This window comes from Hibiscus syriacus, unplaced genomic scaffold (assembly GCF_006381635.1).
Source record: "Hibiscus syriacus cultivar Baekdansim isolate YM2019G1 unplaced genomic scaffold, ASM638163v2 tig00112925_pilon, whole genome shotgun sequence".
NCBI classification, from domain to species: domain Eukaryota; kingdom Viridiplantae; phylum Streptophyta; class Magnoliopsida; order Malvales; family Malvaceae; genus Hibiscus; species Hibiscus syriacus.
Genome location: NW_024063420.1, coordinates 35,293 through 53,038, shown reverse-complemented (window position 1 = coordinate 53,038; position 17,746 = coordinate 35,293). Strand labels below are relative to the sequence as shown.

General features: G+C 33.4%; 1 protein-coding gene and 1 pseudogene across 1 annotated transcript; one reads left to right on the top strand and one right to left on the bottom strand.

Annotated features, from left to right (window-relative positions):
* Nucleotides 1–3,509: 3,509 nt before the first annotated feature.
* LOC120184619 (protein ATAF2-like) lies at nt 3,510–4,535 on the bottom strand. Its single transcript, XM_039189032.1, has 3 exons — nt 4,361–4,535; nt 3,991–4,268; nt 3,510–3,896 (listed from the first exon to the last, which is right to left on the bottom strand). Exons 1-3 carry the CDS (start codon nt 4,518–4,520, stop codon nt 3,510–3,512), a joined length of 825 nt encoding a protein of 274 aa, XP_039044963.1. The 5' UTR covers nt 4,521–4,535.
* A 7,419-nt stretch (nt 4,536–11,954) lies between these two features.
* LOC120184576 lies at nt 11,955–17,051 on the top strand (annotated as a pseudogene).
* Nucleotides 17,052–17,746: the final 695 nt, after the last annotated feature.

The window sequence follows — 17,746 nt, the reverse complement described above, 5'->3', positions numbered from 1 at the left end:
TATTTAACATTGAACACTCGTACTTTTAAAATTCCTGGTGCTTGAACTCAATCTCAAAGAATAAAATCAATTTCTTTACCACCGAGATCATTGAGCTCGTGCTAACCTTTAAATTAAGATGCAATGAAAATGTTCCAATTTATAGAAACCGTTCAATTAATTCTTTATCTCTCTTACAGGTTCGTGCTAAAAAGAAAAACAATTCTTGAAAATTTATGATTTAAATGATTTTTTAAATCGAGTCGAATGTTGCCCAATCTTATTTATTATATTGATTTTAACAAAAAGAAAATGTCTTTGACTTTCTCTAATAAACTTTGAACGTGGAAAACAAGATCCTCTTTCTATCTGAAGTCTTCGTGGGGGACGATGCAACGGGAATGTTTTCCACACAGGAAATAACGAAGGATAGTTTTGTAGACTTTCGTATCTAGGATGGTTTTGCGGTGCAATATAAAAAAATATATAACATTTTAAGTTGTAATTAAAAATATTTTTATAAAAATTTAAATAAAAAATATTTTTTAAATAAATTTTTAAAAAAATAGTGACCATTCCACCTAATATTAATTGTTAAATAATTTTTAGTTAATATATTTTTATATAGAATCTTTCCTTTTACTTATGGCGAGGTTTTAAAATAGAAGACAAATTATAAATTTTATTATTTTTGTTTGGTCATTAAATTTTTAAAAAAGTATTTTGATCATTTATATTACCAATTTGTTACATTTTTATTATTAAACTATTAGGTTAAGTTATATTTATAATGTGACAAAATAATAAAAAAAATATTTTTTTAAAATTTGATAATAAATTTTGAATAAAATATCAATTCAATTCTTCAAATTTTAATCTCTTTTCTAATTTATATTTTCCTTGCTTACTGTTAATATCGGTTTGGTTATATTCTTGTCCATAGTGAAAAAGTTAGGTTACCTGATGGTTTTGTTTAGAGTAATTTAATTTTCTTACTGAATGCCATGAAGGTGCAAGGAAATCTAAGCATCCTCATAAGAGTAATACTGTCGTTCAATCGGGGCAATCTTCTCAGATGAATCCGGCTCAAAATGCCTGGGAATCAGAAGATTCAGCTATCTTCTGCCCATATGCTCCAAGGGTCAGATCAAAAATAAATTGAGATGGAGCAAGATTGAGGTCAACAGAGATGATTCAGGGTCGATGTGGTCATGCCTCTTCTTTACCTGCTCGTGTATCATCCAAGGATGATAAGTCTTTGACATCTGAAACAAATAACTAAAAAGGTTAAGAACATACCCTCTGTTAATACCAGAAAACCTGCAACTTCAAAGGTGATGACTTCTGAACCCAGCAGCATGAAATTATTATACAACTTTTCCATCACTAATCGGAGAAGGTGATCGAAACAACGTCGACAATGAACGGTGATAATGTAGATAGGAGGGAGGCTGAGAGCGGTGCAGTGTGGATTAAAAAACAATCAAGGAAGTTCCTTATTCATACTTTAGTGCCAAGCCAAAACTGCTATAAATAAAGTAGCATATACTGATCATAGTATACAATTACATTTTCATACCATTGCTTGGATGTTAATGGATTCATCATTCAAGGGTCTTGTTACATTCATTTCCTTGATATTTCTATGCCTAAAGTCAATTCCTTGCTTTTGCACTGGAATGCCTGAACCCAGTTGTTTTCAAAGTGAGAGGCAAGCACTCTTGAAGATTAAGCAGGATCTCAAAGACTCTTCCAACTCGTTAGCTGATTGGAGGGCTGGAAATGGAGATTGCTGCATATGGGTTGGCGTTTTTTGTGACAAGGCTACTGGCCATGTCACCCAGCTTCATCTTGGAGGTTCTAACCATGGCAGGTTGAGGTTAGGTGGTAAGTTGAACCCTGCATTACTAGATTTGAAGTCTTTGTATTACTTGGATTTAAGCAACAATGATTTTGATCAAACTCACATCCCTGATTGGTTTTAGAACTTGACTTCCAATCTACAATATCTGAATTCTGAACATCTCCGGAGATCATTTCCAGGGGAATTACTCACTCTTAACTTCTCCGGTAATCAGCTCCCCGGGGAAATTCCACAGTGGATGGGAGAAAGTCTCTCAAATTTGATTATCATCAGCCTTCAAGCAAACATATTTCATGGTCATATACCAGAGCAAATTTGTGGCCTACATTCTCTTCAAATCCTGGACCTCTCCCACAACAATTTATCAGGAAATATCCCAAGCTACATCAACAATCTTACAGCAATGATCTCGAGAAACAAATCAAATGGCAAGATATCTTACAAAACTTCAGAGGGAGTCTTTTTTGACAATATAGCACTTACGATGAAAGGGGTGGTGTCTGATTATAGCAGCACCATCAAACTAATCAAACTGGTGGATCTCTCGGACAACAATTTATCAGGTGAGATCCCTGAGGAAATGACATGTCTCATAGGACTGCTATCATTGAATTTGTCGAGAAATCATTTGGTTGGAAAGATTCCTGGTAATATCGGTGCCATGAATTCACTAGAATGTGTTGATTTCTCAGAAAACAGTCTTTCTGGTGAAATCCCACAGTCTGTGTCAGCTAACTTTCTTGAGTTACCTGAATTTGTCCTACAACAATCTCACTGGAAAAATCCCATCAGGTAAACTCCAAAGCTCTAGTTCATCCAATTTTCTTGGCACTAAACTCTACGGACCACCTCTCACAAATGGTTCGCGTGATTCAAAGGCTGTGGTTCCCATTGGCAACATTTCAGGAGAAAATGTGGATAATGGAACTAAAGTGTACTGGTCTCTTATAAGCATGGAAGTTGGATTCTGGTTTGGGTTTTTGTGTGTAGCTTGCCCTCTTATATTTACTCACTCATTGGATTGGCGTATTCTCAGCATCCTGCAGACAGCAGTTCAAAGTTTGTGGCTTTTTTTTTTATCAGGAGTCATGTTCCACGGCAGTTTATTCTGTCTGATCCATGAAGATGTTAGCTGGTGAAACTCAAATGGTGTGCAGAGAGTACACGGTACGATCCCTTTGCTGCATCTGAATTTGGTGTCTCACTCTTAGACCTTTATCAATAAAATCTTCACTTGCAATCTTTTGATGTAAGCTTAGATATGTTCCAACATGCACCCTTTATTAGGCATATCCATCTGCAAATGTCTGTATGTCATGCTCAATTATGTTGGTGTTGTAGTCTGCTTACACTATGGATATTTTTGTTTTAAGAGACAAGAAGAGCACAATTAGGTTTTTAATAAGTGGTTAATGCTTATATTAAAAGTATCTGTGCTAAATCTGTGTATAGCATTTCAAGATGTTAGAACTGTGCCAATGTGATGTAAAACTCTTGATTTTTCATTCTAAAAATTAAATGATTATCTAAAAATTATTATAATAATATTTTATTTTTATACACTTTTATATGATATTTAAAAGATTAACTAAAAATTACACCTTTAAAAATTGAATAAATTTTATATATAAAAAAAATCTATCATTCCATCTATAATTATTTTTAATTAAAATGACGGGGGTAGATACATGAACATGTCCTGTAACGGTGACAGCTGCCCCATCTGGTACTCAACTTGACTCGCAAATGGTCCATCGTCGTCTATGAAATCCAATTCAAAATCAAGCCCGTTCCACTTGGTTTCACTCTCACCCTCCTTCTGCCACGCGATTTCCAGCGACAGCAAGTGCTCCAACGAACTCGAAACCGAACCGTCCGTTTGTACAATGACATCATTCTTCATGGACATCGACCGATGTTGCTGTTCCATGTTTCGAATGTCTGGTTTCTCGTCTTCCATCTCTGGATAACTCAACGATTTTTCTTCTCTAGGAAAATGCTTCTCTATACTCCCTTTCTTGTTGTATATTCGGCATAGCACCCAATCATCAAGCTGTAATAAAAAAAAAACAGAAAGTGTCACTGTGAGTCTGTGAACTGTCAAAGTTGGCAACTTTGAAAATAATAATAATAAAATATGGAGTTACCCTCAAGTTGTTGTTGTTCTTGCCGGCGGACCTATCAACATTTGCCAACCGATATTCGTGCATGATCCAGTTGGTTTTGACACCGGTTAGAGCTTTACCGGAGTAGAAAACGAGTGCCTTTTTTATGCCGAGTGTCTTGGGCTTTCCGATGGGCTTATCTGCTCCTGTCGCCTTCCAATACCCGCTCCCGGCCGCCCTGTTCGGCCGACATCCGTTGGGGTATTTTCGGTCTCGTGGAGAAAAGAAATACCACTCTTTTTCACCGTACAACGCCATATCTAAAAAACCAAATATATATAAAGTTAAATTAATCACTTCCCTGAAAATCTAAACACAGGCCAGAGAAATCATTCAAAGCAGATTGAGAAACCTGGAAGCTGCCATGGATCAAACTTGTAGAGATCAATCTCGGCAATGATAGGGACGGAAATAGGAAGAGATGCACATTTCCGACACAAATAATGGTTCACCAACTCATCATCTGTAGGGTGGAATCTGAAACCCGGTGGCAATTCTAACTCTCCCTCCATTCTCCTCTAACCCTTCTTTACCTTAGCAGCGGTGTACCCTTTTCTTCCTTGCTGAGTTTTTTTAAAGGGATGAATTCTTGTTTGGTGTTCGTATCTGCTCTTTAGTTGTGTTGGGTTGATTTGAAACGCAGAGAATAAGTGATAGCGGTGGTTTTATAAGGGGGAGGGGGGAAGCACCTGTGGGTGTCGGCTGTTTCCTTGGATTTAAGAATCCAGTGCACCTTGAGGTTGTTGTTTTGTAGGTGACGCAGCCCTTTACCTGTAGGGTGGGATCTGTGCGACCAATGAATGATTTGGTTTTGTGTCATGGCTTTCGTCACCGGGCAGGAAGGGTCCTCTCGTACAGTCTTCGGCTTCGTTGACCGTCGTTTGACGTAAGTGAATGTGTATTTGACAGCATCTTTTTCTTACCTGGCACTGTCACTCGACCTACTTTGACCCACCACTCAAACCCTTAGGTTGTAAAATATATTATAGTAGTTTTTTTTCCGATTTGTTAATTGATTAATCCAATTCAATTATTACAAAAATATAATCTAATTTATTTCATTCGTAAACATAAAAAAATACCCTCTCAATCCAATTTTAAACATCAACATTCAAACTCTTGATTTTACTTAAAGAATTTAGTGTCTCATATAATTAGATCAAATGATTGTTAGTAATTAAATTATAGTATTAAAACTAATACTAATTTATTTTATATTTAATTCATTATTTTTTTCCATGGATTGTTCATCATCTGTTGTTTAAGTATAAAAATGCATTTAATTGTGATTTTTGTTCTTATATTATTTTTTAATATAATCATTTATAATTAATTTATTAATATAATTATGATATTATAAAAATAATTTATTATTGCATCACGTTAGAATTTAGATATTATATATTTTTTAAAAAAATTAACGATTCATTTCTTCAAATTAACTCATAATAAGCACACTCATATTTTATATTTAATATGATTCACTTTTTATCAATATTATGTCAATGGTCAAACATGTAACCGTGTGTCTTGTTCACTGAATAATACCTTCCCCAGCCTTTCATAACCTGAATACATCAACTCCTCCATGCAATATATATATATATTCTAGAAATTTTGCTGCCGCTTCGCCACATGCAAAAGTTTATTATTTAATATTTTGGCTAAATTACGAAATCAGCCCTCAAATTATGTCTCCTTCTTTAAGAGTGTTTATTATTCAGTTTTAATTGATCAAATTAAAATTTAGTTCGACTAATTTATCATTAGTTAAATATTAGATCAGTTAATAATAAAAAATTATAAAATGTGATTATCAATTAATTTAATTAACTAAAACGTTAAATATATTATTATATATATTTTAAGCTCAAATACGAGCGAATTTCTTCGGTTGCTGCAAGATCAAGAGGGATTTTCCCAGCTTTTGTTTTGGCACTAAGAATTGCAAAAAAAAATAATAATAATAATTAATAACTAGTATCCGATCTACTAGTATCCGATCTACTGATCAATTAATTCATATTAGGTAGTGTAGAGACGAGGACAATCCTCCCAACCCAGTTTACTCAATTCGCAAACGCTAAAGCTCGAACCTCTGATCTTGCTTAAAGAATCTAGTACCTCATCCCACCAGACTAACTAGTTGTCAGTAGAATTAGGGTTGTAAACGAGTCGAGTAGAGCTCCAGTATTACTAAGATCGATTCCATTTGATAACTCTGAAGTGGAACTCGACTCAGCTCGAAAACTCACGAGCCTAAAATTTTCAAGTTTGACTCAAACTCAAAACCATGAATTGAAGCTCAAAAAAGCTCAAAATAAAAAAATCTTAAACTTAACTCGATTAAAGCTCAAACTCAAACTCGAACCTGAATCTTAAATACTTTTATATTGTATTTAAAAAAAAATCAACACATAAATATTAATATTATTAATAATTTATTTTTAAAAAATAAAATTTTAATAATTATTTTTTCGAGTAACTCGTGAGTTTTTCGAGTCGAATATGAAATAACTCGTTTTGGTTTGTTGAGAACTCGAGTCGAGTCTATTCTAATCGAATATTTATCAAACTTTGATCAAATCGATCTCGATTAACTTGAGATCTACCTCGTCTCATCTACATCCTAAGTAGAATTTTACCTTCCTTTAATAAGACTTTGATTACTTGTAGATGAGACCCTTAAGCCTTATAGTGAATCCTTTGTGATTAGTTGGTAGTTCTGCCTTACGGCAGAATAATATACGGTTAATGAAAGATAGTACCGAAAATGTTATTATTTTTTTAACATTTTCGGTAAAACGTTATCTAAAATATTTTTATTTTATTGTAAATGTTAATTTCGTTAGTTAATTTTCGATAAAAAATAATATTTTAAGTAACATTCAATATTACCATTTTCGATAGAAAAAATAATATTTAAGTAGTGTCTAATATTAAAATTTTCAGTAAACAAATAATATTTTAAGTATCATTTATAAAAAATGTTAAAAAATAATAATTTTTTTTCTTAACCGTATATTAAACTCGTTCCTGAACTTCCCCGCGATCAGTGGCTTTGGCTGAAACTCTTTCTCAGAGCAGAGGTCGGGCAATCTCTACATGTCCTTTCTAGGCACTATGTGTCGTGTGATTTTACTTTTCGTATTTATGACGTTGTGATGATAATCTTATAATAATTTTAATAATGGTTCGTATTTAGGATGTAGTGGTGATGATTTATAATTTTGATAAATTAGTTTCGTTAGAAAAATAATTAAGACATTCAAGATTTATCTAATTACGACCATGTGCGGTAAGGGTGTTCACTTTTTTATTTTAATCAAATTAATCGATTAAACTTAAAAAACACGTTTATTAAATTAATCTAATTAAAAAATGCATCTATTAAATTATTTTTATTAATTTGGGATAAGTAAAAAAATAATATATGTTTAAAGATAACCCTTAACCATTTGATATTGAACACTTATACATCTGACATTCTAAATGTTCGAACCCGAAACCTCAAAAAATAACAACAATTCTTTTATTACTGAATTCATTTAAGTATTATAAATATAATATCATTCTTGTGTTACATTGCATGATTTGTAATGTGGCTACGGAAGAATGAAATGTCAAAAAGACTACCACAAAAACTTTTGTTTTCTATATAAAAATGGCACGGACACTACCACAACAACAATTTGTTAAATGGCCTTGATGATGAGAGGCGGATGATACAGTGAAGAAATGCATGGTTTTAAATCAGTGATATCTATGGTGTTCAAAATTCGGTTTTAACCGAATTAATCGACCGAATCGAATTAGTTCGGTTAATTCGGCCGGCCACCGAATTAATTCGGTCGGAGAACGGTTAAGGATTTTTTTAGAATTAACCGAATTAACCTTTAAATATAATTATATTAAGAGGCCCAATCCATTTAAAATCCATTTAAAACCCAAATCAATATTAATTAATTAAAATAATATCAAAACTAAATGCAAAATGTTTGAATCAAATTAATTAGATATTATTTATAATTAGATATTATTTAAATTAATTGTAAATTGTTTTTTAATTAAAAAATATTAAATTTTAAAATTCTAAAAAATTTCGGTTAATTTGAAAATTAACCGAATTAACCGAAATTTATTCGGTTCGGTTAATATTTTCGAAAAAAAGTTCGGTTCGGTTAACGGTTAAAGAAAAAAAAAATCAGTTAATTCGAAAATGGTAGTTCGGTCGGTTCGGCCACCAAATTAACCGAATGAACACCCCTAGTGATATCTAACAATGAACGATGAAGAATGAAAAATCAAAAATCAAAAGGTTTAATGTTAGATTAATAAAGTTTGGAGTGTTTCCTAATTAAATAGACCCGGAATTTACATTCATAAGGATGAAATAAGTCCTATGAAAATTTTTAAGACTCGTCAAGAAAATTTGTTTGATGATCAATGATGGTTAGAATCGAGTAGATGGAGAGAAAAAAGAGAAATAAAATAGAAAAAGAAAAGATGGAAAGGGGAAAATGAAGAAAATATGAGATTTATATGGATATAAAATAAATTTTTATTGATATGAGGTAAATACAAGATAATATTTGTTTAAAGATATAATTAAGAACAATTTGACATGGAATGCTCGCACCCCACATTTATATTGCTCAAACCCATGGTTTTCAGAACTAGACCGGTTAGCGAACCGGCCATGCTACCGGTTCACTGGTTCAACCGGTTGAACCGGTCCGACCGGTTGGAAGAACCGTACGACGTCATAATTATTTAAAAAATTAAATAAAAATACCAAAAATATTTAATAAAAAATAATTTTTTATATCACAAGTCATATTCAAAGCAAGTTATAACATATATAAATTAAAAACCATAAAATCAAGTGAAACAAAATGATTCAAATTAACTACAACATAATATTTAAGGTAAAACATATTAAATAATAAATATAATTATATAATTATAATTAAAAAATAAATTTGGGGCTAAAAAAATCATAACAAAATGATATTGTTTGGTTTAATTTTTTTTTAAAAAAACAATCCCACATGGCTAAGAAACATAGAAGAGCATCCCAAAAGTCTAAAGAGTAAAAATATGAGAACAAAACAATCCCACATTGCTAAGAAACATAGAAGAGCATCACAACTAACTTCTATAAATAATATAGGTAATTTGGCATTCAAAATCATGGAGCCTTTTGGTGAGCATTGAGTGAACTATTATTTCACTTCAATCAAGTTCGAATTTTAGGTTTCAATTGAGCTTCTAAATTTTTTTTAGTTCAAGCTTTTTTGAGTTCAAGTTTCAGTATTATATTTCGAGTTCGAGTTGAACTTGATAATTTTTAACTTGTGAGTTTGAGTAGAGTTGAGCTTACTTTTAAAGTTTTCAAGTTCGAGTTGAGCTCAGCAATACTCAAGTTCGACTTGGCTCGTTTAACAAACGACGTTTGGTTTAGTTTTTTTTTTTTAAAAAAACAAAATTTCCGGTTTTTTTTTTCGGTTTTCAGCTGGTCCGGTTCGAACGGTTCAACGGTTCTGGCTGGTTCACTAGTAGCGGTTCAACCGGTTTTGATTGAACCGGACTAGACAACGGTTTTCGGTTGAACCGGCCAGTCTGGTCCGGTTTTCAAAACAGAGCTCAAACCCAAAACCTCAATGAATAACAACAATTCCTTCACCACCAATGTCTCTTAGTTAGTGTTGGATCTAAAATATTGTTTTAGTTAAATTTAACCTTTAGAAAATATTTTTTTAGGTTTCATGTGTCATATTATAATATAATTAAATATTAAACGTCTGAGTAATTAAAATAGAAATTATTTTAAAATTTAATAATTAAATTTAAATTATTTTAATTTAAATAAACAAAATAATAATAAAAAGTTGAATGGTGAAATTTATATTTTACAACTTATAGAGAATAGTTTAAGTGGGTGCCAACGATAAATATATACCATACTAACTAGTAAAACAGGGCAAAATACAGCGCTGCGCAAAATTTGAGCTTATGCTAGTTGGAACTACCGGTCTCTTTCACAGTATAAATGGGCAGCGAATTGGACTGTGCACCGTCAAAGGGTTAGGCGCCAGAATTGATTCTGCACCTTGCCGCTGTGTGTATGTGTATGCCGCGCCTTTTTTACATATACTCTATTCAGAAATAATTCCCTATGTTAATACTCATCGTAGATTATTATTTAGTTAATTGTATCATATGTCCCTAAATTATAACCTTCATTTTAAATTGGTCCTTACACTTTTGAATGTTCTTATTTTGTCCTCAAACTATGACTCTCATTCTAAATTAGTCCTTAAACTTCTAAACATTCTAATTTCATCCCTAAGCTATGACCCTCTTTCTAAATTAGTTTCCAAACTTTTGAATATTCTAATTTCATCCCCAAATTAATCTAAATGTGTAATTAGTTTCAACCATAGTTTAGCCTAAATTTTGTTTTCTTCTTCTCCAAACATATAATAATATAATTTGGCCTAACGGTTTTATTAACAAGGGATGTGATTAGTATATACATATAGTTTGGGATGAAATTGGAATATTCAAAAAGTTTAAGGGCCAAATTAAAATGAAGATCATAATTTGAGGATGAAATTGAAATGTTCAAAAGTTTGAGGACCTTGAATTTTTCCCAGCAAACATATATAGAAACCCAACAACCTGTCTCATACAAATGGCAATAAAAATCCTCCAAGACCCTTCGATCGAATCGAAATGGAAGTCGAAAACGGAGGGTCAAATTTCAGAACAAATCATAATCTCTATAAAAAAACCCCTAAAACATCCAAAATCGCACTAAATTATTTCTTCGACCTCGCAGATTTCTCAAACAATATATTTGCAAGAGGTAAAAAGGATTTGGTTAAACTAATTAATCCTAGGATAACCGGAATCAAATTTCTCTTAGAAGGTATGCTTGACATCATTATTGTAATTGCAGTTCGGTTGGTACATGAGCTCGTGACTGCTGACCAAAAATAGTCGAGCATGTCAGGGTGGATTTTAAGAGGAAGACGGGGTAATGTTGGTTATTTTACCTTTGGGGATGCATTTTGACCGATAACTTTTTGATAGAAGTTATTTTGTATTTGCCGCATCAATTGTTGATAATTAAAAAATAAATTATGGTGATTTTAGATGATTCGTCCATTTTGATTTGGAACAGTCGATGGTAGATTGATCGTTAACTGGTGTTAGAGTAATGTGTTCCCATAAAAAAGTAGAAGACAGAAGAATAGTCAAAGAAATCTCAAACCCTTCTCAATCTCAATCAAGAGGTTTTTATAATAACTCTTAGTATTATTGTTAGGTATATAGTCATGACCACTACTTGTAAGTTGACAAATTTGATCGACCTGACTGATATGGTCAGCTTGTTCATTGATCTTGATAAATCATATAGCATCCGCTAGAAGTTATGTCATGGAATTATAGTGTCGCAAGGAACATAAAACCCCGTCTTCGGGTGTCCATGTCCGGACATTTTTTTTTAAAAACCTTTGTTACGAATATATTCTCCCGAGACCTTAAAATCCGAATGTACAACAATCTTCTGTTTATTTAAAATATTATGGTGACTTACCTGGTGTATTCGTCCCTATCATTTTAGATTCTCCAATTAATTAACATGTGATTCCATTGTTTTGACCGACTTGTCAATTGTCATTATTCATATATAACACCCTCGTTCCTATCTCAAGAAATTGGGTGTCATATATTCCAGATTTGTGCTTAAAATTGTTGAGAAATTCATATCTAATAGTTTATGTTAAAAGGAAATGGATTCCAATAATAATTTAATATAGGGATGAAAAAGGAAGGCTGACTGCTGCTCACTTGCCTTCTCCGAAGCATAAAGATGGGAGTGCGGCATAAAGCTTGGGAAGAGGAAAGAGCATTTATTCCTTTCTCTTTCAACAACAATGGAGGACAATGTACACACGCCGGACACCATTACCAAACTTGCCTTACTTTTTTCTATATAATATAAATATATACATGCTTTCTTTTATAGATATACCCTTCGTTCCCTCCCAGTTTCTCCTCGCCCATTCATATCTTCTTCTTTTTCTTTCATTTGCAGATTTGGCGTGGAAAGATGGACGACATCTCAGCCACTGTGAACCGATGCCAAGTGTTCGACGTTTCGGTGGCTATCTCTTCTCAGAATGACACTGATTGTTTCGATGACGACGGTCGTCTCAAACGCACCGGTACACTCCATTTTCACTCCCTTCCTCATTTTTTTACTTGCCCTATTAATTTAAATTTAAACTTAATTTTATTTAATCATAAAAATCAGTAATTTTATATAAATATATTTCAAATAAAAATTATTTAAATTTTAGATAATCTCAGACTTAATATTATCCGATATAGATGCCAAATCTGAATAATAAAATGAAAGATAATCCAACCCAAAATACAATCGATAAATATGAATAATTTAAGTCTACAATAACTAAAACCTACAATAATTTATTCGTGACAAGGTCTATGCTCAAAATAATCTGAAAAGGAAATATATTAATCGTATAATTTAATTGGTTATATATTGTCAAGCAAGTCACGTATAGCTAACATTTGATGGATGAGTTGATGTAATAGTTAATAAAATTAGTATAATTATACATTTAATCATCATTGCTTACATATTATATTAATTTGGTCTTAGTTTTAATTTAATTCAATAAATTTAATTATCAAATCAGATGGTGACACGTGTTACAAATGATAGATGTCACGATATGTGTCAATGTCTGATTTAAGAAAAAATTGAAGAAGAAGAAGAAGAAGAAAGAGGTTAAGAGGAATCAAACCTGAATCTTGAAGGGGTCGAAGAAAAATAAATTTATGTCACTCCTCCATCATTGGAAGATTAAAATTAAGATCAAATTGATAAAGTGTCTAAGTAATAAGGACCAAATTTATAATTATACCAATTTATTAATTACCACGTCAACTCCTTCGTCAAATGTTAATTACATGTGAAGTGATTTGATTGACAAAACTAAAAGATTGATAAGTAGATTAAAATCCTCCTATAATTAAGTGGTTCCATGTATAATTGACCTAACATAAAACCAACCCAACTAGGGATGGTCACAATACTTGAATCCGACGGGTATCAACCCGACCCGACCATATAAGAACAATTTTTTTTAATTTCAGTTTGGGACGAGGCGGAGCTGGTTATATAATAGATAGGTTTGGAACAAGTGAGACCGGATTTAAAATGAAAATCACCGACCCGATATAAATTATTAGGTTAAAAATATAGTAAATTATTATAAAATATATTACATTAATCGTTTAAAATATAAAAAAATTATAAATATATTATTATAAAATATATTATTTTAATTATCTTAAAATATTAATATATTCGGTTCGGTTCAATTCGAAATTAAGATTTTAATCTAAAAGTTAGGGTGGATTTAGAGTGGAAGAAAAACTATCATAGGAAAGAAATAAAATTACGTATAAGTAATATATTTTCGGATCGAGATCAAGAAAGCCAAAAAAAAAAAAAAAACCCAATCCACCCCTTCTCATGCATATCCCTAAACCTAACCATTCCAAATAAAATGTATATATACTACTGCTATAGGATATGTAAATGAACATATTTGTAGTGGATGTGTAGGAACATTATGCACCGCTAGTGCACACATAATAACAGCAGTGATTGGCTCAGGGGTTCTTTCTTTAGCATGGGCAGTTGCTGAACTCGGGTGGATTGCTGGCCCTGCTGTCATGTTCTTGTTTTCCTTCGTCACATACTATACCTCTTCTCTACTCACCGACTGTTATCGGACCGGTGACCCCATCTCCGGCAAGAGAAACTATACGTACACCGATGCTGTTCGCTCCATTCTCGATACCCTTTTCCCCTTCAAATCATGCCAACTTTTGGAATAATGATAACAATAAGTGTTGGGGAAACCGGATTATTTCTCACACTAACATAGTTTTAAAATTGATTTGAAATATCAAGATCAAAACCACCATAGATTGCACAGCGGACAAACCCGTCAAACTATTGAATATTACAACACAATGGAAAAACCGAATAAAGAACAATAAAAGATATAACACACCAAATTTACGATATTCAACGAAAATATCGTCTACTCCTCAGGCACCACACCGGATGATAACTTCACTATTAACAAATATTACAACAAATGGAATTCTTTAGAATTCCCGAAGTGAGAGAATGAAGAAAAACAAATGGAAGAGAGAATTTGTTTTTGTGATGATTTCTAATGGAAATACTTAGGCCTATTTATAGTTGAGTTTTACGGACTAAACTTATAAATAACCTGATAGTTTAGGGACCAAAGATGAAATTACCATGTGCACAAGTTAGCCACTTGCCAACTTGTCAACTTGCAGGCCTTCAACTTGCCAACTTGCATGCCACACATAACAAATCTCCACATTAGCTTGAAATTACTAAGCCTACTCAATTTCTTCAACTACCCAAATTTGATGAAGTTATTTTAATGCAGTGCCTCTAATTTCAAGTCAAGATGAAGATTTATTATGTGTGGCTTGCAAGTTGACAAGTGGCCAACTTGTGCACATGGGATAATTCATCTTTGGTTGGCAAGTGGTCAACTTGTGCACATGTAAATTTCATCTTTGGTCCCTAAACTATTAGGTTATTTATAAGTTCAGTCCTTAAAACTCAACTATAAATAGGTCTAAGTATTTACATTAGAAATCATTCCAAAATCAAGTTCTATCTTCCTTTTTTTTCTTCATTCTCTCACTTTGGGAATTCTAAAGAATTCCATTTATTGTAATATTTGTTGATAGTGAAGTTATCATTCGGTGTGGTCCCTGAGGAGTAGACGATATTTTTGTCGAACCTCGTAAATTTGGTGTATTCTCTCCTTTATTGTTTTGTATCGGGTTTTCCATTGTGTTTCAATATTCAATAGCACAAACTGTATCTTTTTAGCAACGAGACCACCAAGATAACCTCAACCGAAGCTCTGGTACCAATTATTGGGGAAACCGGGTTATTCCCACATGAACGTAGTTTCAAAATTGATTTGAAATATCAAGATCAAACCCACCATAGATTGCACAGCGGACAAACCCGTCAAACTATTGAATATTGAAACACAATAGAAAAACCGAATAAAGAACAATAAAGGAGAGAACACACCTCGACGAAAATATCGTCTACTCCTCAGGCACCACACTGGATGATAACTTCACTATCAACAAATATTACAACAAGTGGAATTCTTTAGAATTCCCAAAGTGAGAATGAAGAAAAACAAATGGAAGAGATAACTTGTTTTGTGATGATTTCTAATGGAAATACTTAGGTCTATTTATAGTTGAGTTTTAAGGACTAAACTTATAAATAACCTAATAGTTTATGGATCAAAGATGAAGTTCTCATGTGCACAAGTTGGCTGCTTTCCAACCAAAGATGAATTATCCCATGTGCACAAGTTGGCCACTTGCCAACCAAAGATGAATTATTCCATGTGCACAAGTTGGCCACTTGCCAACTTGTCAACTTGCAAGCCTTCAACTTGCCAACTTGTCAATTTGCAAGCCACACATAACAATAGGCTGGTCTTCTTTTTCTCCACTCAGGTGGATACAAAGTGAAGGCATGCGGGATGATTCAGTATCTTAATCTTTTCGGCATTTCCATCGGATATACGATCGCGGTAGCGATAAGTATAATGTGCGTAATGATTTTCATCCAAAAAAAAAAAAGGATTTCGTATTAAGTCTGAACTATGGTGGTTGCATTGCATGATGAACCTTCCCTGTTTTGAATTGGCAGGGCAATAAAAAGGTCTAATTGTTTCCACAACAGTGGTGGGAAGAACCCTTGTCACATGTCCAGCAATCCATACATCATGTTTGGGGTCTCCGAGATCTTACTTTCACAAATCCCGGATTTTGATCAGATATGGTGGCTCTCGATCGTCGCTGCGGTCATGTCATTTACCTATTCCGGGATCGGTCTTGGTCTCGGAATCGCCAAAGTCGCAGCTTCCGGAACTTTGAAGGGCAGTCTTACGGGAATAAGCATTGGAACAGTAACACAAGCTCAAAATATAGGGAAGAGCTTACAAGCCATTGGTGACATTGCTTTTGCATATTCATTTTCTGTGATTCTTATTGAAATTCAGGACACGGTCAAATCCCCACCAGCAGAAGCAATGACAATGAAGAAGGCAACGAAACTCAGCATTGCAATAACAACAACTTTCTACATGTTGTGTGGCAGTATGGGCTACGCCTCATTGGAGACTTTGCACCTGGAAATCTCCTCACTGGTTTCGGTTTCTTCAACCCTTTTTGGCTCCTTGATATCGCCAACGCTGCTATAGTAATCCATCTTGTGGGAGCATACCAAGTTTTCTGCCAACCCATTTTCGCATTCGTCTAGAAATGGGCGACACGAAGATGGCCGGAATGCTACTTCATTACGAAAGAGTTCAAAATCCCGATCCCCGGTCACCGTCGTCCGTACAAACTCAACTTGTTTAGACTGGTTTGGAGAACGGGATTCGTGATTATAACAACTGTTATATCGATGTTGCTTCCTTTCTTCAACGATGTGGTGGGGATCATCGGGCCACTCGGGTTTTGGCCTTTGACGGTTTATTTTCCGGTGGAGATGTACATTCAGCAGAAGAAGATTTCCATGTGGAGCAGCAGGTGGATTTGTTTGAAGATGCTAAGCATGGCTTGCTTGATGATTTCGGTTGTGGCTGGCGCTGGTTCAATCGTTGGAGTTATTCTTGACCTTAAGGTTTACAAGCCATTTAAGACCACCTACTAAAACATTGCTGCCCTTTGACATCGAAAACCAAAATCAAGAACGAAGAGTCGACGGCGGCAGCGGCGGCGGCTGTGTGGTTCATTCGATTGTCAAATCTTTGTTTTGGTTTCGATGTTGCAGTTGTTAATGATGTTAGAGGAAGCAAATATTGTTGTAATATAAACTATGTGCTTGGATTTCAAATTATGGTAATAAATGATTCTCCATTTCTCTGTAGACTTTGTTTCTTACAAAATAACTTTTATTTATTTATTTATTCTTAGATTGTTAAGTAAAATTTGGAGTGTAAATTCAAATTGTATTTATTCCTTTAATTGTCTCTTTGAATCTCATTAATATTTGAAGGCTTCGAGCAGCGAATCAAAGGGAAATGAAGTAGTTCGTTGAGGCATCGACATCGACATTGTTGCATTAAATGTGTGGTGTGGTTATGAGTCTACGAGATATGTAACATTACATAAGGACGTAGGAATAGGTTATCTCTCTATACTAAGTTCTAGAGTAAATCTTTCAAAGTTCTTTGAGTCGCTTATATGTTTGCATGACTTAGATAACAAATGAATAGTCGTTTTTTATGTTATAGCACGATGAATATTTTTCGATGAAATTTCCAACATATATATTATTATTATTTTAAAAGGAAAAATGAGCCTCGTTAAAAATTCCTTCATAACCCAATCGAGATGAGCTCAATCAAAAATGAGGGGAGCAACACGAAGACTTCCTAAGAAGTCACCAATCCTAGTACTACTCTCTCCCCAACCTATATATTATTACATTATCTTCTGTTTTTTATGCACCTAAATGTTAGTGGTTTGGTGAATATGGTGGTACTTGAAAGCTTATTTACATGCGCAACATTGGTTGTTATATCGACATTTAAGTCTT